This window comes from Convolutriloba macropyga, chromosome 8, assembly GCF_964194025.1.
Source record: "Convolutriloba macropyga chromosome 8, txConMacr16.3, whole genome shotgun sequence".
Taxonomy (NCBI): Eukaryota; Metazoa; Xenacoelomorpha; order Acoela; family Convolutidae; genus Convolutriloba; species Convolutriloba macropyga.
This window is the reverse complement of record NC_134475.1, coordinates 45,963,020-45,987,195: the sequence shown is the minus strand read 5'-3', so window position 1 is coordinate 45,987,195 and position 24,176 is coordinate 45,963,020. Positions and strand designations below refer to the sequence as shown.

Here is a 24,176-nt window from a genome sequence, read left to right as displayed (position 1 = left end):
ACTTGTCACGGTTTTCCGCGATAAATTTTATCAGCATGTGATAGACGCAAAAATGAAAGAAAAACCTAATTGGGAAATGATTGCATAAAAATTCCTCTGTTTGCTAATTACGGGTTTAAATCAGTTAATGATTAGCATCAACCTCTATCTCTCATGAGGAAACTTAGTATCATCCTAAACGTATTTCAAGTATTAAATGTTGAGTTTCGCAGTAGCGAAATGAACCTATGAAAGTGGAAAACACTTATAAAATATTGTTTTTTAATTTAATCCGAAAGGTCAATTTGGTAAGCTATCAAGAGCGTTTTTATTGTATTCGATTTATTAATCGAGAATAATGCCAGATACTCGAGTAGTCGAACGACTTTTTAGAAAAATTGAAAAAAATAAATGCGTGAGAGCTGTTTAATATTCAATTTCTATGTTTCCCTTTTTCATAGCAACCAAATAAAGGGTAAAAATGCTTCGAAATTACAGCATTCTTGAATGCTTAGAAGCGAAGGAGGCATACACTTTATCATATCCCAGATTTTCAAAGTTAAAATACAATAATAACAAATAATACAACAAGACTTTGAAACTAGTTGGGGTATTTTGAGCTGTGATTTTCAGGGGTGCAATTTTATGTGCCGCATTATTTGAGAAAAGCTGGGGGATGAGGGAATATGCCATTACAGTAAAGACAGCGTGGCGCCGCAAAAACACAGAAAAATGCTCATTAAGAGCACTCGATCATCTCAAATCGCCAGGCCGAATCAAGAAAAGACAAATGTCGAAAAAATTTACTGCCGAAAAATGACAAAAGATATTAGAGGAACTTAATTAGAACATTGAGGGATTTCAACTCGAGATTATTGCCTGTTTAAGTTCTTAGAGCTCAATTTCATCAACATTTCAATCAAACACGGTTGATTTCTTTTTCCAAACTTTTTATTAGCTCTTTGTCTTTCGACGCATACTCGACTTCCAGATTTTGACTTAGACTTATTGAAAAACCAAGTTTGACCGGAAAGCGATATGAAAAGACCATTCTCTATCCAAATACACTTTGATGTTATTTTGGTTCAATTTAACAAACGTCTGGACTTCAAGTCAAGCCAAGTTATTCACGCTAGAATTTTGCTCGACTCGGAAAGTTACGTTCGATTTTTTCTTGGCACAAAATTTTCATGCTCGACTCAGAATTTTCAATTACAAAACTTGGATCTAGCTTTTCTAAAACCATGCGTCGAAGAAAAATTGTTTCAATGGTTTGTTTTTCCACAGACAATTTAGCATGATTTTTTTGTTCACTGATGCTTATTACCTGGTCATCAATAATGATCCTTCATTTGTTAAAATCTTCAGACAGAACTGATAAATCAAAAATGGGAGTTGTTTTAAATATAGATATTTAGTTTTTTACTGGAATGAAAAATTCAGATTTTGATCATTGTTAATAGGATGAAGATCACTACAACTAAGCTATATAGAGTCAATCAATCAAGTAATATCGCAGTACAGTCCTACTGCGACAGTTGATTCAACTTCAATGTATTCAATATCGTCCTCACGAACTTTGGCAGTTATCCAATTCTCGTGTAAGTTAGGGTGTTCAAGTGTGTTCATGTTTAGTGTTAGTTATTTGCTGTGCCAGCAAAATTATAAAAAAACAGCAAAAATCAAAGCAAATCTTTTATGAAATACAGTATCCCTCCGCCAAAAAATTGAGAGAGAGCTAAACTATTGAAACGTCAGTTCTCCACCCATGGAAACCCTTGTACTTGACTTTAATTAGGAAACTCGACTGAGTAATTTTAGTCAATAAAGACCCACCGCACAAGAATTTCTTGATTTTTTTTCATAAGTCGAGTTCGGGAAGTTAGAAATGCTCCCCAAGTTGGGGTGCCAGACCGACAGTCGATAATTCCAGACGGTCCCAAATGATACCTGTATATGTCCAGACCGACCCACACGGAAAGTAATCATGTCCAGATTTTCGTCCGTTTGATCGTGCGTTCAAAAAGCTACATGCCTAGAACTTCGTGTGATTCAATCCATAATATGTGCGATTCCAAACTGCCCATTTGTGAGTCCATGTCCAGACTATCATGCGTTCAAAAAACTACATATCAAGACTTTTGTGCGCTCATTGATAATGATAGCACAAAAAAGCTGTTTTTACTATTGCTATTAAGATGTTCATGTACCTCACATTGCTAAACAAGACAACAAATTTGCGGATTTGTGGAATTATGGAATCCTCTGTTTCTCATCTTCAATGGATCTTCTTTCCTCATAAGGTAGTTTTTTCGTCTGATGAATGCACGAAAGTCGGGACATAAGCAACTGTAAACGCACGAAAGTCTGGACATAGGCCATTTTTAACGCAAGGTAGCTTTAACATGAACGCACCAAAATTTTTGGTGCGTTCATGATCGGAATATCGTGCGTTCAAAATTGAAGACTTTCGGGTATTCAATGTTGACGTTGTCCAGACATTCTTGCGTTCAAAAGAGGCTTTTTCCAAACTTTCTTGCGTTCAAAATTGCATATGTCAAGACTATCGTGCGGTCAAAAATACCTATGTTCAGACGTTCGTGCGTTAGTTTTTATTCCAAAATTGTTCAATTTTGATCGTACGATTTGTCTGGATATATTGACTTTCGGGTTATTTCACATTATAACCCCCCCGCTTAGTGGTCAGAAAACCTATAGCCCCCCAGCATGGTAATTATACCATAGTGGGGGACTATAATTTCATGGGGGGCTATATTGGGAAAGGCCCGACTTTCGGTCGGGCACCTCATCCTGGGTCCTCGACCAAACATCAGCAGATCATCTTTGATTGAATTTCAAGACCCATTCGGCCACCATTTTAAAGGTTTGAACTACCAATGAAATGTAAACGTAAATGACATAAAAAGTAAAATGGGTGGGAAAACGCGATGAACTCAAAAACAAAAATTTGGAAAAACAAAATTTAACTGAGTTGCCTGAATTATATTTTAGCGCGAAAGTTTAGTGGAAGACTCCAAGGCGGAGTTGGCGGCCAATAAGGAGAAAGAGAAAGTGGAATTGGCTCCTGGAGAGGAATCCACAACTCCGAAGCAGTTCAGAATTGAGATACGCAAATGTTCCTTGGCTCATTTGTCTTCGGTGGCTGCTATATTACACGTAAGTATTATAACTAATGCAACTGGTTGATCAATTTTGACCAGGAACAGTCGTCTTTCCAGAACCGAGCAATGTTTGCGAAAAGATCAGCAGACACCAGTTGTACGGAATATTTGACCTAAAACTTCCAAAGCGGAAATTTTTGGCAATTATAACATTTAATTTTAATTAGAAAGTGAATTTGATGTGCTCTTGTGATATTTTATCGCTAAATGATGCTAAACTGTGAAATTTTCTAACTTCACTTTTAAAATTTGGAACAGACCAACTCAGTCTCTCCTTCATTGGAGCCTCGGACCCCAAAATTGGAGCCTACATGTTTCCCACTACATGTTTTCCAACTGAACATTGATAAGCTGTACTGTCAACCTAACAGTACCAAAACTGTACTCACAGTGCCGAAACTAAATGAGGGCAAATCTTTTTAGTTTGTGGTTGCGGTGAGTTCTGAAAAAGATTATCTTCATAAAAGCGAAAGCCGAGAGCATTTTTTTAGCGTTTCCTCTAACAAAATCATACAACTAAAATAGGAAGCAAATTGAAAATAAACTGAGTTAATTCCAAAAATTCAAAATAGAAAAACCGGATCTCTGCGCCCACCCCCTCCCCTTACTCACCGTAATCAGCATGTAACTTTTACGTCACCAAGGTGCACGTGCTATTTTTACACAGTAACGTTCTATCTGTGAACATATAAATTGTAATGGCGCCATAAAAACGCTGTGGGGTGGGGGGGGGGGGGGGTAAATGGGAGGGAGGGAATAGAATAGACCCAAAAAAGAGTTTAGCAAAAAACCTTTCAGTACTTATGACGAACATCTTCAGTACTGTACATTTGTATCTGAGCAGTGAGCAGGTAGGCAATCACAATGGAGTTTGGAAAACATTGGGTATACAGTTTCTCCAAAAAACTGATTTTTTTGGTAAATTTCTAGGAATTTGATTCAACCCCTGTAGAAAATGAACATTCAAATTTGACGTAGGGTAGCATGGTTTAGAGAAAAAAAAGAAACGATGACGCACTACCGCTTTTTGTGCAAGGACACTGTTATACGTAGGTTTAGTTTATTAGAAATGGAATAGTGTCGCGAATACACTATCTTAGAATCATATAGAGGAATCGCGGAGCAAATCCGAGAATTAGCTTGTTTGCCTAAATTTGCTTAGTGGAATCGCAACGCGAATCCAGGCTCGGATTTTTCTCGGGTAAATGAAGAGCGTTTACAAAGACAACTTGAATTCAGATTGCTTAATCAGATTATGATTACTTATAATAAAATACTGTGAACAAAATATGAAATAATTTAGTAGACTAGCGGGAACATATTTGTACGTGAATAATAAAAAGTCATAATCTTAGTTATAATATGTATGATATGAATATTAAAATAGAGGGTAATTAATAATTTAGTACACATAGGGATTCCGATATATATCTAGGTAATCATATGTATCACATTTCCCCCCTGACAGAAAAAAATTGAAAATGTATTTACAATTTTAGAATCAACACAAATAAGTAGATAAAATGAGTGCACACAAAAGAAACTATGAATGGAAGGGTGCCGCAAATGTTAAATTTAATGAACAAAAAGACTGACGTTTAGGTATATGCTAAGCATATGTAAGGGGGAAAATTTATTTGCACAAATATCAGGAATGCAGTGGTTATCATGAACTTGAAGAAGAATTACAGCACATTAAATAATGAAATCCAATTAAAATTGGATTCGCAGAACGATTACACTGCAGAATTATAATATGCAAATGAACCAAATTGAAGGAAATAAATTAAATGCACACACATTAGAAAATGGATTCGCGGAGCGAATACGTGAACAAATTAGAAATTGTAAATTGAGCAACAAATGAAATAAAATAAATTTAACGTACACATTGAAAATTGGATTCGCAGGGCGAATACATGAAAGAAATGAAATGATGTAGTTTATAAGAGTTTGCAAAGTTTTAATTGTTTCAACTAAATTTTATTTTCAGCGTCCCAGACTGATAATTCACGTTCCTGCTCATATTCGTAGTACTTGATTCGGGAATCTGGCGGTGAAGACTGTCCGATTTGAATATCAGGCCGTGGTGGTGATGGGATTCTTGACTGCTCGGCGTCCTGAATTAGCGCTACTACAGAGTTTTCAGTTGTCGATCTTTTCTTTTCCTTTTTGGTTCTGCGTTTCTTTGGTTTTGCCGAACTAGTTGAAGCCAAAGAACTGGCTGTAGAGATATCCGAGTCTGTGAAGCCGTAAGATTGGGCCCTTTTTCGTTTACGACCTTCAGTTTGATCTTGAGAAGTGGAAGACATGGATGGTTCCTGTTGATCTCGTGATGTAGGCGCTGGCGGAGGGGGTACAATTGAAATTAATGGTTACTTAGAAGTCATTGCAGTATCACTTGGCTCATTTAAAGTTGTGTTGCGACGGCGTTTAGGTTGAGGCATAACTCGTTTACGGACTGTCAGGGCGCGTGAAACATTCGAATAAACGGAAGAGACTACAGAAGTGGTATCACGTTGACGGTGGCGAATCTTTATCTCTCCCCTCTTCTGTCTCTTCAAATCATTGCTGTGTTTCGCGATCTTTGTTTCCGTCGTCTGCTCATATGGAGCGGGACGTCGTTGCGCATACATCCATAGATTTGTTGATCTTTCCGCTTTTGTTCCAAACTTTGCTAAATCGCTATCGCGAACTTTTACTGGAGATCGCCCAGGTTCATTGATTTTTGTCGTCGTGGGAGATGATTTCGTCACGAATGATCCTGGTTTAAGAACCTCGTAGAGACCGGCTAGTTGTCTCTTTGCCCGCTTTTTGTTCGGGAGTTTCCGAGCCAGTTTGACGCTGAGTGATTTTTCTGTCCGGGGAATGGGGTCTGTGAGCTTTGGGTGAGTAATGAACCGGGATTCCTTATTATCTGAATCTCGATAACGAGAGCCCGCGTCTAGTGATGCCTGACACATGTTCTGCTCAATCTCAGTGTCACTTCTGTTAGGGTTAACCCATCTAGCTTCATCCAGGAATTCTTCTGCAGGAACTGTATCAGCATCTAAATAGTGATTGATGATTTCTTCATAAGTTAGATTTAAACTCGACGGAGTAGTACTACTATTCTGTAAAGGAGTGTTTGCGGGACGACCGAAATGAGCTTCAAACGTTGTTATTTTTGTAGTTTTCTGCTTTGTTAAACCTAAAGCGGAGACTATTTGTTTAATTGCTTTGGACGTTGAGAATGTGTCTTTATTTTCAGCTTTCATACAAGATAAAGGGCGCTTTATTGTTTGTATCATTCGCTCCACTAATCCAATAGCTCTATGATTGCCGACCGGAGCATCAAAAATGTTAATATTGTTTTCATTACAGTAATTTGTAATGTGTTTACCAACTAGACAAGTTGCTTGATCTAAGCGTATGGTTCGTGGAATGCCTTGAGTGGAATGCCTTGAAAAGTCTCGTAGAAATTTCACTACATTTGCGCCATTAGCTTTTTCAAAAATTCTAACTGTCGGATATTTTGTATAACGGTCGATACATGTTAGGAAATGGATATCTTTATTTTGATCGTTTATTATCAGACCCCCAAAGTCAATCTTTAATTTCTTCATTAGGTTCTTAGCAAGCCTTATGCGGATGTCATTTAGATTTTGGGATAATAGGTTTGAGATTCTTACCAATATCCGTACACGGAACACAATCCGAAGTTTTGGCCAAAATTTCCCTGTGCATGTATGGCCACCATGCATATTGGGAAAGAGAAATCATTCCCCAACTACCGGGGTGTGTCATGTGTATTGATTCCAATACAGCTTCCTTGATTGAGTTGGTATGGCGACGCGTTGGTCGACACACAAGCAGCCAGACTTTACATGGAGGTCTTTCCAGAAGGAGTGGACATATGGACTGACTTCCTTCTTCGAGCCTCGTCGTCTTGAATGACGCAATCTCTGATCTCCTTAAACACCGCATCCTTGCTGGTGAGGACTGCGAGGAAGGACCTGGTGAACAATTGGTTGAGATTGTTTTCAAAAATCTCCTCCCGAGAAAGTTCAATATCATTATTTTCGGTTGACGATGAGGCCTGAGTGTTATTTTTGGCTCGTACTTGTAGTTGCTATAGGGGTTGAGTGAGTACGAAACGTCACTCGGGGAGTTTGCGGGGATGCTGTGGGACTATTTTGTGGTGACTCGTTTGTAGACATTGTTATTTGGTGTATTTTCCGATCTGGATTTGCGGTTGAATTACAATTTAAATTTTGCGAGTGGATTTGTGCTGCGGGTGCACTATTATTTTGAAGCAAGTGATTTGCGTGGCAATTAAAAGCAGAAATGAATTTAGAATTGTAATTGTTTACTTCTGTTGCTCGGGTAGTGAATGAATTATTTGAGGCATTTGAAATATGCGTGTTACTTTTAGCAAGTTTGCAAGAATAGACGCGCGTCTTGTTTACTTGTAATTTTTGTGTGCTGGTAGTGTGCCGCTTTTGGAAAAGAATTTTATGTGAGTGACAGAAAAAAAACGTAATTGCGTCGCAAATGCGGGAAATTGTTGCTACCATGAATTCCTCATCATATTGAGTGATGCTTTTTGCTTTTTGATTTGGTTGGCGCGAAATGTAATCAACTAAACCCATTCTAGTGCCGGGAATATGTTCTATATTAAAGTCGAAAGGTAACAAAACGATCAATCCATCGTGTTAATCGGCTATTGTAAGGTTTATTTGAACGAGGAGAATTTAAAAATGAAAGGAGTGCTCTATGATCTGTCAGAACTGTAAAATTTGTCCCAGAAAGATAATATTTAAAATATTCGATGACCCAAACCACACTAAGCAATTCGAGTTCATTTGTACTGTAACGTTCTTCATTATTATTAAGAAAGCGAGAAGCAAAAGCCACCGTTTTCTACCCGTCACAGTCCAATTGCTGAAGCGCAGCGCCTAATCCTTGGCGAGATGCATCACATTTGATTCGCGTTTCCAATGTTGGGTTAAAATGAGTATTTTCTGTAGCATTTGCGATTACGGTTTTAATATACTCGAAATTTTTTTGGTGAATATCAGTGCAAATAAATTTTGCACTTTTCTTTAATAGGGGTTGGAGAGGGTGACATATCTTAGCATGGTTGGGAATAAATTTGCTTAAATGATGAACACTGCCTAGGAGTGATCGTAATTGTTTCAATGTTTTAGGAGCTTTAATTTCTGCAATTGCTGCTGTCTTTGATTCTATAGGTTTAACGCCATTTTGTGAAAATGTGAAACCAAGCCAATTTATCTGGTGTTTTACGAAGTGACATTTGCTTAAATTAATTCTGAGATTATCAGCATCGAGTTTCTGCAAACATTTGTAAACGTATTTGAGGTGCGATTCCTTAGTGCCTTTGCTGACTACAATGATGTCATCGAGAAAACAGTAAGTATTAGGCAAACCAACTAATGTGTAGTCCATCGCTTTCTGGAATTCTGCCGGCATATCTGTAAGACCATAAAATCCCGTTTTAAAGCGATACGTGCCTGTTGCGTCACCACAAATAATATTGAAATTACAATGGCGTGCAGTATCCGGATGCAAGTTTAGTTGACTGTATGCATATTTTAAGTCAATCGTTGAAAAATAAACATTCTCACTATGATTAGAATCGTTAATATGTTGTGAAATCGAATCAATAAGACTATCTATGTTTGGCATTTGATACTTATTTTTATAGATAGCTTTGTTCAGAACTTTAGAATCAAGGGCTAGCTTTACTGACTGATCTTTCTTTACTGTGATTACAATTGGAGAAATAAAGTTCTTAACAGAGCATTCCTATAATTTCTCGATATGTCCTTGTTCTGAAACTTTTTTCAATTCATCAGATACTTTATTTAATAAATATATAGGGACACGACGACCTTTTTGGTGTGATGGAGTATAATTTCAATGAAATTTTGAAGGAACTGTATGTACTTTGGTCTTACCAATTCGGGAGATTAGGTCAGGAAAATCAGTTGCAATTTGGTTTTTGATTGGGCAGTATTCTTGATCGACCTGATTAACTGATTAACTCTTTTGATTATTAGATTGTGGGATAGAGAGGCCGAGAGCAGGAAATAAATCTCTTCCCAATAGAGGACGATGACCATCTGTCACTACTTGAATTTCAATTGGATTCGCGCACCAGTTGTTGCTTTGAATTGACGTTTGGAGGACGCCTAGCGTTTGAATGGGCTCGTTAGAGAAAGTTTTCAATTGTTTGGGATTCGCTTCGCGCATCCACTTCGAATTTGGATCTTGGGAAATGATTGAATCTGCCAATGACTCGTTTATTATTGTACATACAATTGCCGAATCCACCAGAATATTTGTTGCTGTGTTTCCGAACACTACATTGAAGTTGATTGCTTCTACAGAAGTTGTAAAATCTTCCGAAGATACTGAAGCTACACAATTATCTTCATCCGATGAGTAGTTTGCTTCCAAATCGGGATCAAAATCAGCCGAGATTTGATTAACATCTTCAGTTTGATCAACTTTTTCAACAGTTTAACTCTTGGCTTCGGTTTTGGGTAAGAGTTGGGATCTTTAGGTTTTTGACAGACCTTTGGGAAGTGGTTTTCAATACCGCAGTGGTTGCATTTTTTTCCACGTGCTGGACATCTATTGCGGTGATCTGGAGTCCAACTCATTCCACAGAAGTGACAAGTTGTGGGCTTTTTCCGTGCAGTGGTTTTCATAGTAGAAAAAGGGGTAGCATTCGCGATGCGCATCCGTTGAACTTGATTAACATTTGAGTGAAGCTCAGTTTTACTGGCATTCATTTTGAGTTGATTGAGAGTGCCCATTTCAATATTGATTGCTATTTGTCAGGTTCCACCGTCTCTTTCAAAAGTTCTTTTTGGATGTGTTCATTTTGCATATTTGCGATGAAATTATCTCTGATAATAGTATCCTCTTTTCTCCCAGATCACAATTTTCAGAAAGTTCTTTGAGATGACCGTAAAATTTCTCACTTGGTTCTCCTTTCTGCTGTTTTCGTGTAAGAAAGAGATAGCGATCGAAAATTATTTTATGAATTCGAATAAAAGTTTTATTCAAAACATCCCAGAGGTTTTTTGTTGAAATTTCGTCTAGAATAACAGTAAAGTTTTTTGGATTGAAGACTCGTCGCCTTTCCATTCCCATACTCAAGTACATCAATGAAGATGCTTTTCGATTGCAAAGTTGCCATGGTTTATCTCCGCATAGAACGCCTAACGCCTCATTGCGTTGACAATGATTTTTCCACGCCGTCTTTGCTTGTTCGTTACGATTGCGTCGATCTCGTTCTGATTGTGCTGTAGGATTTTTGACTGCTTCTTCATATGCCGGTTCAGGAGGTAAAATGACATGCTCCTGACCGTCGGCCAAGAGAAGATCCACAACAGTTCCTTCACGAGCAAGTATCGAAAGTTTGAGTTGAGTCCTCCAATACTCCCACCGAAGTGGGGGCTTCAGGGTTGCCTTTTCCCAAAAGGGTTGAATTCCGAGTAGAGATTTGCCGCTGTCCTTTAATGCTGACTGCGCCATGTTATACGTAGGTTTAGTTTATTAGAGATGTAATAGTGTCGCAAATACACTATCTTAGAATCATATAGAGGAATCGCGGAGCAAATCCGAGAATTAGCGTGTTTGCTTAAATTTGCTTAGTGAAATCGCAACGCGAATCCAGGCTAGGATTTATCTCGGGTAAATGAAGAGCGTTTACAAAGACAACTTGAATTCAGATTGCTTAATCAGATTATGATTACTTATAATAAAATACTGTGAACAAAATATGAAATAATTTAGTAGACTAGCGGGAACATATTTGTACGTGAATAATAAAAAGTCATAATCTTAGTTATAATATGTATGATATGAATATTAAAATAGAGGGTAATTAATAATTTAGTACACATAGGGATTTCGATATATATCTAGGTAATCATATGTATCACAGACACTAAGAAGAAAATTATAACCTCAAAACGAAATTTAAAACCCATTCTTTGCTTCAAACCGGATCAAACCCAATCCCAATAATGCACAAAATTGCCTGCAAATTGTTTGATGATTAGTTTGTTCTAATTGATGTTTACGGCATTTAAATTTGACCCGGAGGTTTATGCAATCAACGTCATTCAAACTGCAGAATGTGACAAATCAACCCGGTCGAGTTTTTGACAAAAAATGATGTAAGATTAGCGGTGAATAGCGGTGAAAGAAAACTTTTTTCACCACAAAGCGCCCGCATCTTTTAGCGTTGAACGCGCTGAAAGCGGTGAATTTTTGTAAGAATTGCGTTGAATTTTGCGGTGAAAAAATTTTTTTCACCGCATTCAACGGAATTCTTACAAAAAAGAAACTACCGTACAAGGGTTCGAACCTCTATCTCATGCGCGTCACTTCGTAATCCACTGCGCCATCTGTCACTAACGTTAATGAAATTTCCTGTGAATATAAGATAAGCGTTGAAATTAGCGGGGTGAATATTTGTAAGATTTGCGATTTTAGTGGTGAATTTTTTTTTTCACCGCATTCTGCTGGTAGCGGTGAAAATTTTTATTTCACCACATTCTGCTGGTAGCGGTGAAAAATTTTTTTCACCACATCCTGCTTGTAGCGGTGAAAAATTTTCTTTCACCGCTTAAGCGCTGATAAAAAATTTTCACCGCTTAAGCGCTGATAAAAAATTTTCACCGCTTAAAAAAGTTTTTTTTTTCACCGCATTCATCGCATTGAACGCAAATCTTACATTTTTACTCAAATTCACCGCAAATCTTACATCTTTTAGCGATTTTTAGCGGTGACACCTCGACCCGGGAATTAAAAAATATAAGATCGATAAAGATAATAAACATTTTGAAAAACATTAAACGTCCAGGTGGAAATTTGGTGCTTCGCAAAACTAAACGCTAAGTCATCTATCCATTCATCAACGCAAAGGTCACTACCTTCAATTTTGCGAGAGAATAAATGAGTGACTTCTTTCCAAAAAAATTCTAACTTTACTAATTGGAGCTACAAAAACAACTGATTGTTCCGACCCACTTGTGGGGGGAGGAACTATATGCTCAAATGGTTTTTTTTGTTCAGTCAATTTTGGCTGATCGATATATTCATCGCAGAAAAATGTGAGTGGTATCATTAAAAAGCTGTTCCAGCCTAGAATTCAAAGTTAAAAAGATTTGTTTTGAATTTCGTTTTTTTTTCGAGGAGTTATCGAGGATTGAAATTTTGTATGAACACGGGATATTTAGCATGATTTTGTTCACTTCTAGTTCAACTTTTCGTCAAATTAAGATATTTTCTATAAAAATAGATTTTCAATTTTTTTTCAAGCCACATTATGAACCAATTGTGTGTTCCTAATAGACTGAAGGCTATAAAAAAGACTAGTTCTGGTCTCATAGGGAAGCTCAATATCAAAAAAAATTGAATTCTGTTTGAGAGTTTTTTATCAGAAAACTTTTCAGTTTTTTGTTTTTTAAGTCACCTAGAGACTAGTCACTTTTCATATCGAGAGTCCGTTCACGACAAACCTCATTTACAGTCAAATGAAGCCCAATGAAGAAAACAATTCGCTTGCTCATGTTTTTCTGGCTTCGACACTGATTTTCCGTAATTTAAAAACAAAGTATGATTTTCGTTTTGAGGATTTAATAATTTTTGGAGTCCTATGGCATGAACTCATTGACTAAAGGTGCAATATGTTCCGTAATGAGCATTAAGTGAACATATCTAGTGCTTTGAGTGAACAGCTACTGGCTGCTCGTGAACTGTAAGTCAGTCTCAGCAGCGACAGGACCCTATTCCTTCCTACTGCAACCAAAATTTATCTGGTTAGCAGTTTTATCCACTAACTATTGGATATATGACTTCAATGACACAAGATCTCAATTTTTTTTTAAATTTTCGTGGTTATTTTCGTGTTATTGGTTATTTTTGAACTCTTATCACACTATCCAAAAATTGATAGCTCCCATTGGCTTAGAAAATACGTTCAGTGAATCACTGATAAAGTGTTCAGAGAAAAACTTATGGTTTAAATGGCCTTGCACTTTTCTACTGAATTTTTGGTTTTTGCCTGTTTTTGATGTTGTTTTCATAGTCATAAGGCTTATTGTGATATCATATTGATTACCTACGAAAGACAAACGTCAATGTCCCAACATCGGAATATACTTGAGCGTACTTTTTGACTTCCGTTGAAAGCTAGTAATTTTGATGGCTGGTAAGGTTTTGAAAATAATTTTTGAACATAAACAAATCTTAATCTTTTTTCGTGAACTGTTAGTCAGTCTCAATAGTGACACAAACTCCTTTTTTACTGCAATCAAAACTAATCTGGTTGGTGGTTTTATCTTCTAACTATTGGTTCTATGATTTCAATTACAAGATTTCAAATAATATTTCCTTTAGATTTTTGGATACTTTTGTATTTTTGGTTACTTTTGCACTCTTATCACATTATCCAAATAAAAATAGCTCCCAGTGGCTTAAAACAGACGTTCAGTGGATCACAGATAAAGTTTTCAGAGAAAAACCTATGTTTTAAATGGCTCCGACACTTTCTTCTCGCATTTTCCTACTTATTGTGATCCTTTTAAGACTTATTGTGATCCTTTATTCAATAAATATGCGTGACAAATATCCTTTTTTTCTCATCGGGGCATATCGGAGTGTATTCATTGAATTCTGTTGAGAGCTATTGAATTTAATGGCTCTTAGGTCCTTAAAAATATTTTTTTGAAATTTTTTAAACCATAAACAATCTTAAACTTTTTTCGTGCACTGATTGTCAATCTCAGTATTGAGAGTATTCCTTTTGTTCTACTGCAAAGAAAAATTTTCTGTTTTCCGGTTTTATTTTCTACCTATTAGTTTAAAGACTTCAATGCCAGGGGCTTTCATAATTTTTTAATTTTTGTATACTTGACTTATTTTCGGTTGCTTTTGAAATCTTATCACATTAGCCTAACACTGATAGTTCCCACTGGTTTAGGGAAGACGTTCAATGGATGAAAGATAAAATTTGCAGAGTAGAGATTTTGATTTAAATTGCTTCGACACTTTCTTCAGGCACATTTCTACTGAATTTATCGTTTTTTCCTACACTTGTTGTTGTTTTCACAGTCAATGACGTGTTATAATGGTGTATTGGTGAAATATGAAAGGCAAACAACCTTTTCGTCCAATCGATTTAGCGTATTTACTGGCTTCCGTTGAAAGCTATTGAATTTTATGGCGTTGATACTACGAGTTTTCTCAAAAATTTCGTGACTCTAATGTATTTGTTCATATTTGTTAATTTTTTGAAGTTATATTGTTAAAAAAAGAAAAATCCCATTGTTGCTAAAAATTAACTGAAGCTAGAAAAGTGTTTATTGAAAAGTTCACTTTTTAATGCCTTCGACACTTTTCTCGCTCAATTTTTTTCTTGAATTTGCTGTTTTTTCTTGTTTTTTTGTTCTTTAGGTAACCGTAAACTGCTGAACGGTCGCATAAGCTTGTAATTGAAAATCGAATGAACTTGTTTTATTTGTCACTGAAGTTTTGTTTGTTGGACAATATGCGTTTTTGTAAACGTTTTTTAAGTGGTCAGTTTTGTGTTTCTTTTTCTCTTCTTTCAACACAATCGTGTAATAACAGATCCCAATGGTTTTCAAATGTGGCCCAGGTAAATTTAGTTATTATCTCAGTATAAATTTTTTAGCTTAAATAGTAGAAACAACAATTGAATTAAAAGTACATAATCTTCATATAATAGCTAATGATTTTAATTATATCAATAATTTGTGTTTTCGCAAATCGTTTGTAATTTTTTGAGTTTTTCTGCACCTTTAGTCCGTTTCTATGGCTTAGTCTAACCAAAGACAGGTCCTTTTGGTTTCGTAATAACTTTTTAGTAATTTGTCAAGGTTTAATTTTATAAAAGCTAATGTTCTTTAAGACTTTTGAAATTTCTTGGTTTTGAAAAATATTGCTTAATTTTGTAATTTCGCCTCGTTATTAGTTCCCTTTCTCAACTTGTTACCTAGTCTCATTTTGGAAAATTTTCCATCTGCTGTATAATTATGAAAATAAAAATTTTGTAGCTAAGTTTTTTTCTGACTGCATTTTGACGTTGTTACTAGGTGCTTTTAAATTTAGATTTTCAGTTTTGCCGTGAAAATTTTGTTTTTGCTAATTTTGTTGTTTGTTTTTTCTCTCGTAGTCTTTTTATTTACAGATCTTACGAGCGCTGTAGTGAGGCATGGTATTATGTAATTCAATTAGTAGTTAGGTTGTGTAACGATTGTTTTTAAATCAAATATCTACTTTTGTTATATCGTGATTTGGTTGACAATTAAGTAAAGAATGTTGATAAGCTCGGGTCGGAACATCATGTGCGAACGCACATTAATGAGCCTCCTTGTTTCATATAATACTAAATGAAAACGTAATTACGAAACCACAAACGAGAGAAACTCTAATTGTTAACAATTTCCCCGCTCAGCTCGTCTTGTTAACTGTTTTAGGTGGGTATTGTTTGAGGATATCAGACTCAAAATGACAATTTTACTTAAAGACTCGTTTTTTTTTTATTAATTGATACAAAACTATTGAAATTACATAGGACCAAAAATATTTTTAAATCTAAATTGGTCGGTGATCAGCTTGAAAATCACAAAGCAGACATCTTTTGCTCGAAGTAAAATCTAACTGAAGAACTTTTTTTGATCCGCGTCTTTTTTGATCAGCTGATTGATTACTTCTTCTTAAACCCTTCTGAAGTTCCGAACCTTAATTCCTGCTGCCCTATCCCATTCTCATTTATATACGTTTCCACTATATGGAACTGAAAATAGATTAACACAAATTCCACAAATGGCGGATTTTAGAGAATGTGGTAGCAATTTTTGTAACGATGTTCCCCAATTTTTGTTTGGTTGAAAACGAGAGTCGAACACTGGAATACGATGACAAAAATTGTCACCATTTTCCACAATTAAGCTTGTGAGCATACTTTAAAGAATACCGTGGTTTTAAAATAGGGAGTTTGAGGGACAAATTTTGTCATCAAACTCCACAAAAAATTGAAGAACTTTTCAACAATTTTTTGTAATCATATTTCACATTTTAGGCCAACATTACGTGTTGTGAAGATACATGTTATTGAAAATGATGGATGAAATGGTGCGAATGATCCATACTAATTTGGTAGGTGCGCTAGTCTGTAATGATTACGATGATGTTCGTTCATTAAGAGATCTAACTTTATAAACTCGCTCAACCTAAAATTATTCGACTTTTTCATTCGCAATTTCTTTCAAAAATTTGTGTTTTTGTTATTTCATATAATAGTTGGATTTCGAATCATCAAAATCGCGTTGAATGATGAACACAGGAAAGTAGTATAAATTATACCTTGCCAGTTCGTGCCACCCTTAGTTGACATTTAACTTTTGCATCAAAAGCATCAAATGCATATTCTTGTGTGTGCGCATCCGGGTTGACTTCATAATCGAAAAAGTTGTAAAAATATCATATCGTCTATGAAAAGCTGTAATCCTAGAAATTTCACATAATGAAAGTTGCAAATAAACAAATTTTTAGAGAAATCATGAACACGGCTAAAACAAAGCGCAAATAATGTGTTTCAAAAAATTAGTAAGAAAAAAATGGGAAAAAGTTACTTTTCAGTTATACCAAGTGGTAGTCATAAAAAGTCATAAAAAATTGCCACCTAAGACTTAGAGATCACAATTGGAAGATGTTTCGAAAATTTGTTATTCTACTGTAAACTGAAATCTGCGCCTCAGGTGACCTTTTTTTGCATTTTTTCATCGGAAAGTCATAGTCATAAAACTTCATAAAGCCAAAACAAATTTAAGTGCTTGTAAACAGCCAACAATAATGTAATGCGAAATTTGATAAAGTTTTTTCGGTGCCGATTAAACTAGTCACACGTGATGCATGCAATATGAATTAAAAAACGTTTATTTTGTTTTCTTCTGAAAATCGGTGTTTTAAAAATGTTATCAACGGTAAAGTACGTACGAAACTATCTATTTAGGCCCGAGAAAAATTGTTTTGTGGCTTCGAATTTGGACCCAAATTTCTGAATTTAAACTGTGTAATGGCTTTAGTAGAACTGTTGTTCTACTATAGAGCGCTTTTAAGTATCATTAAGTTAATAAAATGACCATTTACGAATTTCCGCACGCAAAATTTTAACCAACAAAAGAACGTTATTTTATCCTTATTTCAAAGGTAATGTCGATTCGACTTTGTATGTTCCAGCTGAAGTTCCTACCTTTGAATAGTTTACATGTTTATTGAAACCTTTTCATAATTCAATGCAACTGGAGTCAGTGAAAAGATTAATTTCTGGAGGGAAAAATTGTATAAAGCATTATAAACACCAAGCTGGAAGTCTCTGAAGTCTATATTATCACATTTTTTGGAGTTAACTAACCTAAGCTAATCAGACTTGGTTTAGACAATAATTTTAGAAACTACCTATCGAAAATTTTTTGCAAAACGGTGCTTGAAATAAGTTATCACCTGTAAAGTACATATCAAGCTCTCTGTTTAGGCGAGAGAAAAAAATGGTTTCAGGCAAAAAAAATTTGGCGAAACTATTGCCGTTCTGCTATATCATAGTCTAGAAAAACATGGAGAAAAAATGAGCCTAAATTGTCTACTTGCCCATGAGGAGTGATACTAACTTTACCATAAGAATCATGGATGAGATAGTCTCAAGTAAAGATTTCCAGCATCTGCGTCGTTTTTTGATAAAATTGTTTTGCTAGCCCTAACCTTAACTCTTGCCAAAACATATATGGCTTATGGATGCCAACATTTTTAAACTGAATGGCCAAAAAGACCCGTGAAATAACAAATTTGACTAAATTTTCAAAGAAGACTACCTGAACAAATTTAATTCGCTGACTATTTCTGGACGCCTAGTAGAATCATATGATTAAACAATTTTTATATAACATAACAGTTGAGATTCTCCGACAGAAAAACCGGGTAGCCAAAGTAAAATTGCTATATAAAAAAAACCATCTATAAATATTATTTCTATGTTTGAGTTGCTTTTTAAGTGAGGTTTTGATGTCGAAAAAAAACTTTGAAGCGCTGAAGACAAATTTTTCTGGGCAGTTACGATAGCTTTCAGTTCAACCAATAAGAGAAAAACGGGTCCAAAGATTCAAAATTTGACGTTAAAGTTCAATTCAAAAGTAAGAAAGGCCGAATGCTTTCGTTCCATTTCTTAAAGAAGGTCAATTTTGAGCAAATTTTTTTTTGGACAGAACGCACTCAATTTTCCATCAAATTCTTTGAATTAAGACTGGATCTGTTGTGATTAATCTCGTTACTACATGGCGAACGCATTTTTTGAGAAAAGTTTCCAAAGATCAAACAAAAAATAGGTAATGAAATCAAATCTTTCTAACAAATGGCTGTTAACAGATTTGAAGTACACACAAACGCCTTAAATGCTTTTCCCCGCAAAATCGATAGCTTTTTGCGATCAAATTAGATGTTTTTAACTTCTTTTTTGGGTGAAAAGCCCCTACAACATCCACTAAAAATATTCTCGCTCCTTTCAAAATTTAGTGTTTAAAAAGCGCAAGAAAGCAGGAATGTTAAAAACAATTTCAATTGATCAATTTTTGCCAGACAGTCTTTTTGTTATTCCTATCGATTGATTGTAATAAAAAATATGCGAAGAACAATCATCATATTTTAGTAAAACACGGTTTCAACCGATCAGAAAAAACATCTTCGACAAAAACTTCTATCGCAAGAATCAGAATCAGAGACCCAGATAAACAAAAATTGGCCGTTTCAACGTCTTTTATTGAGATATTTTTAGAAATGTTTAGTATGTGGGTTGAGAATTGAACTTGCTGCTTATCATCATGAGTGAAAGACACTAAACACAATTTTAATTGACAAAGAGGTCTCATTTTTATTTTGGACTCCAAAATTTGATTATAGCGGTTTTTTTATGGTTAACGTGTTAACCAATGTTCCTGTAAGTTCAGATCCGCTCAAAAGATAACTGTCAATATCAGTTGAATATTAGTTTGCTTCCGATCTGCAGAAAAACTAATTTTTTGGCCACCTTGGTCCAAGAAATGGACACCAAAGAGGATAATTCTGAGAAAACTCTAACCTTTTGCTTGAAAAATGCTTTTTTAAAACCGTTCCAAATGAAATATGTATAGCTAGCAATTGCAATTATGTCTAACAACCATATTTGACTATTTATGCGTGCAGAAATTAACGCTGGTTCTGTTGTTTTTGGATAATACGTTGTCAAAATGCCCAAATTTAACACAATGTCCAAGAATGAGTTATAGAAATTGAAAGTGGCCTTCCTATTCACTCTTTTTCGGATTGGGATCGGATAAGTATACACTCATTCACACTTTTTTTATGTATATGAAACCAAAACAACAAAGAAAACCCGACCAAAATGTACCGTTTATGAGATCCAAAAAGTGAGTGCAATTTGGCACTCAATTTTCAGGTCGAATACGTGTTTTTTCCTATCGGATCCGAAAATAAAATGGAACGTCATAGTAGGTATGAAAACTACACAAATCGTCCTCAGCCGATCTATAGTTAGAGGGTCCATACCCCCTGAGTTTGTATATGAAGGGTTTTTAAAAGGAAACTAGCCCCTTGGCAGAATCTCAAGTACTGCATCAACGCCCAAAATCCTTGGTACCGTTGGAACAGAGCACCCATTCTCCTTGAGCACTTGATGGAAATGGACCGGAGTTTTTGTCGTTTTCTACTGTGATCCCACGACCCGCCATAGACTATGTTTCGTGTTAAACCAACTACTGTTTTTTTTTGGTGTAACGTTTTAGGGCCTCTTATATGCATATATGCAAAATAGCCATATCTTGGAGATGGTTTTCCCAAAACGCGTTCTAATTGATTGAATGACCTTAGGGATACATTTGTTGTTTTGCCTTTCACAATTATATCGAAATAGGTGTAGGCAACAGGTGGCCGAAAACAATAAAACAATTTTTATGGATTCAAATAAGGTACATCTGTAAGATACCCAGTGAACTCCCTTATGTTTTGGGGAATCCCTTTTTTGGAAAAAGAAATCTTGGCCTCAGAAAAAGAACGCGCCCCTGGTCTCTGTCAAAAATTGGCCCACATACCGTAACAGTGTCGCGAGCACGACCCGGTTTCTTTTTGACAACAGATATCGTTCTAAATCCTTTTAAATAACCAACTAGGACTAAAAACAACTGGGTTTAATGAGCTTATTTTGGGCCCTTTTGAAAGATTCTGAATATGACGCCTGGCCAGAAACACGTTTTTTACCCGTTTTATACGTTTTATACCCGTCGAGCATTTTTATGTTTAAGGTGTTAACTAATGTTCCTGTATGTTCAGATCCGCTCAAAATATGTCTCTCAATAACAACTGAAAATTAGTTTGCTGCAGATTTGCAGAAAAAACTGAAATTTCGCCATCTTGGTCCATGAAATTGACAGCAAAGAGAATAAAAATGAGAAAATTCTAACATTTTGCTTAAAATGTTTTTTTTAAACCATTCTAAATGAATATGTATAGCTGGCAACGGGAAATATGTCTAACAACCATAATTGACTATTTAAGCGTGCAAAAAACAACGCTGGCATTGTTGGTTTTGGATAATACGTTGTTAAAGTGTCCAAATTGGACACATTGTCCCAGAATGAGTTGAAAAAACGGAAAGTGGCCTTCCTATGGCTGCAGAACACTCATATACTCTATTCTTATGTGTATGAAGCCAAAACAACAAAGAAAACTCGATCGAAATGTATCGTTTATGAGATCCAAAAACTGAGTGCATTTTGGCACTCGTTTTTTAGGTAGAAAACGTGTTTTTTCCTATCCGATCTGAAAAAAACACAGAACGTAAATAAAGGTATGAAAACTACACTCAACGTCGTCAGCCGACTTCTGGTTAGACGGTCCGTACCCCCCTGAGTTTGTATATGAAGTGTTTTTAAACAGAAGCTAGCCCCTTGGCAGAATCTCGAGCTCTGCATTTGGGCCCAAATACCTTGGTTCCATTGGAACAGAGCACTCATTCTCCTTGAGGACTTAAATAAAATGAACCGTGTTTTTTTGTCGTTTCCTACTGTGATCGCACGCCCTGCCGTAGACTATTTATTTCGTGTTAAAACTATCTTCTGTATTTTTTGGTGTCCAGTTTTGGGACCTCCCATATGCATATATGCAAAATAGCCATATCTCGGAGACAGTTTTCCCGAAAAACGCTCTGATTGATTGAAGAGCCTTAGGAATAGTTCTTGCTGATTTGACTTTCACAAATATCTCGAAATGTTAAGGTGTTTTAAGGTGACAGGTGACCAAAAACAATTTTTATGGATTCAAATAAGGTACACCTGTAAGATACCCAGAGCACTCCCTTATGTTTTGGGGACTCCTCGTATTTGGAAAAATATATTTGGGCGTCAGAAAAAGATTGCACCCCTGATTTCAGTCAAAAATTGGCCCATATATAGTAACAGTGTCGCAACAGTTCTTTTTGACAACATATATCATTCTAATTCCCTTTAAATAACCAACTAGGACTAAAACAACTGGGTTTAATGAGCTTATTTTGGGCACTTTTGAAAGATTTTGAATACAACCCCTGGACAAAAACACGTTTTTTACCCGTTTTCAAAAAGTTTACACTTTAGAACAGACGAGGTGAGAGTTTTTCGCAGAAACTTTTTGAAGTCAAACATGATAAAATTTGGCCCTGTAGGGTTGTTTTTAGTCGATTCAATGGGTCTAAACCCCCAAAAATCAATGCTTTTCAGATCGAGTAACATTGGTGATGCTTTTTTGGGTCCTAAATCGGATCGATATGGTGAAAATTTTAGCAAATCGGTACCTGACTTTTTTGGTTGCATCCAATTGTCCTAGAATGTTGTTTATATAAATAACATATTAATAAATTGCTTTTAGAACTATTGCGAGCTCATTTAAGGTCGTTTTGACTCATGTTTTATCGGCTTGCAGGTTTTGTACCGTGTTGTTAAAAAGTTTGTTAACAGGAAATGACAAATCGAATTCTAACAAAAAGTTGTTCTGAACTTATCAATGTGTTCACCGAGCTTAGACTACTAAAATATTTTAGTTGGGACCATTACAGGCACCAGGAAAATGGAAATATACATATAGTCCCAAAAAAATCACGCAAAATGACTTGTGGCTGTTTTGTGTTTAAGAGTCCAGTTGGTAATACATATGCGGCCTTACTTGTTTTTACAGTTACTCGGTTACCAATGAGAGATACAAATGCATCAAAGGAACTTCATAACAGCCATTTAACAATTTTTTGGTCACCATATATCAGGATTTGTGTTAAGAAATTGCGAAAACCATTCGCGGAAACAACTATTTGTCCTAATTTATCGCAACCAATGATGACCCAACTACTAATAGGGTGTTGATGAAGTTACTATGACCTCGTTATTTGTCATTGAGTGTAGGGGAACCAGATCAATTAAATTTTTTGGTTATCGACCTTCCGATTTTTGATCATAGCAAGGCTTGAACTGTTTCCTTTAATCATATATGGTCAAACTGCTTAAAATACTCCATGTTCAATACATGTTTCATTATGAGCTTGTAATCATTGACCAGGACAAGCACTGTCATTGCTCAGAAAAAGTTATCTGATAAAAAGCAGTCGTTAAGTTGTCAAATTCCGAGCGCAAAACATCTCCATTTAGTTTTGCAACATAAATTGTTTTTCAAAATATTAAAGAACTTATTGCTCAGAAAAAGTTATCTGATAAAAAGCAGTCGTTAAGTTGTCAAATTCCGAGCGCAAAACATCTCCATTTAGTTTTTCAACATAAATTGTTTTTCAAAATATTAAAGAACTTATTCAATTAATTTGAGGGCCTAAGGAGGAGTGTCAACATTAGTATAGAATCTGAAAGCGAACGAAAGTTTGACCTAGCTTGTCTACAAAAAATTGAATTGATACGTTGTCAGATTTTGAGCTCCAAAATCTGCCTATATAATGTTTCAACATAAAATGTTTTTCAACCTAGTTGAAGACTTTTCCATTTAATTTGAGTGTCTAAGGAAGAGTGTCCACATTGGCATAGAGTCTGATGAATAATGATTTTTTGACCTATCTGGTCTACAAAAAAGTTGATACGTTGTCAAGTTTCGAGCTCCAAAAACTCTCTATATGGTGTTTCAACATGAACTGTTTTTCAACCTAGTCAACGACTTGTTCAATTAATTTGAGGAGTGTGAGCATTAAAAAAGTGTCTGAGGAAGATTGAATTTCAGACCCAGCTGGTCTCCAAAAAATGTAATTGATATTTTATCAAATTTTGAGCTCTAAAAACTCATTGTTTCAACCTTAATTGTTTTTCAACCTAGTCAAGGACATATTCAATTGATTTGAGGGTCTAAGGAGGAGTGTCAACATTGAAATGAAGTCTCAAAGCGAATGAAGTTTTGACCCAGCTGGTTCACAAAAATAGTAGTTGATAAGTTGTCAAATTTCGAGCTCCCAGAACTCCCTATATAAGTTTTCAACAAAAATTGTTTTGCGAACCAGTCAAGGACTTATATATTTAATTTGAGGGTCTAAGGAGGAGTGTCAACATGGAAGTAGATTCTGAAAACGAATGAAGTTTGGACTTAGCTGGTTTACGGAAAAAGTTTTTGATACGTTGTCTGATTTGGAGCACCATAACTCTCTATATAGTGTTTCAACACAAATTGTTTTTTCTCTCTTTCTTTCTTTATTTCTTTTTCTCTCTCTCTTCCTCTCTCTCTCTCTCGCTCTCTTTCTCTCTTTATCTCTCTCTGCTCACTCTATCACTCTCTCTTGCTCTCTGTCTCTCTCTCTCTCTATCGCCCTCTCTTCATCTGTCAGTCTCTCTCTCTCTCTCTCTCTCTCTCTCTCTTTTCTTTCTGTCTCTTTATTTAAATTTTTCTCTATCACTCTTTCTCGCTTTT

The 24,176-nt window shown here is 35.7% G+C and overlaps 1 protein-coding gene across 1 annotated transcript in view; it reads left to right on the top strand.

Annotated features, from left to right (window-relative positions):
• The window catches only part of LOC142344146 (tyrosine 3-monooxygenase-like), a gene marked incomplete at its 3' end in the record, with an annotated part of 54,319 nt that overhangs the window by 6,188 nt on the left and 23,955 nt on the right, over positions 1 to 24,176 (top strand). Inside the window, 1 exon segment of the mRNA XM_075395672.1 lies at positions 2,992 to 3,156. Coding sequence (XP_075251787.1) covers positions 2,992 to 3,156 — 165 coding nt within the window.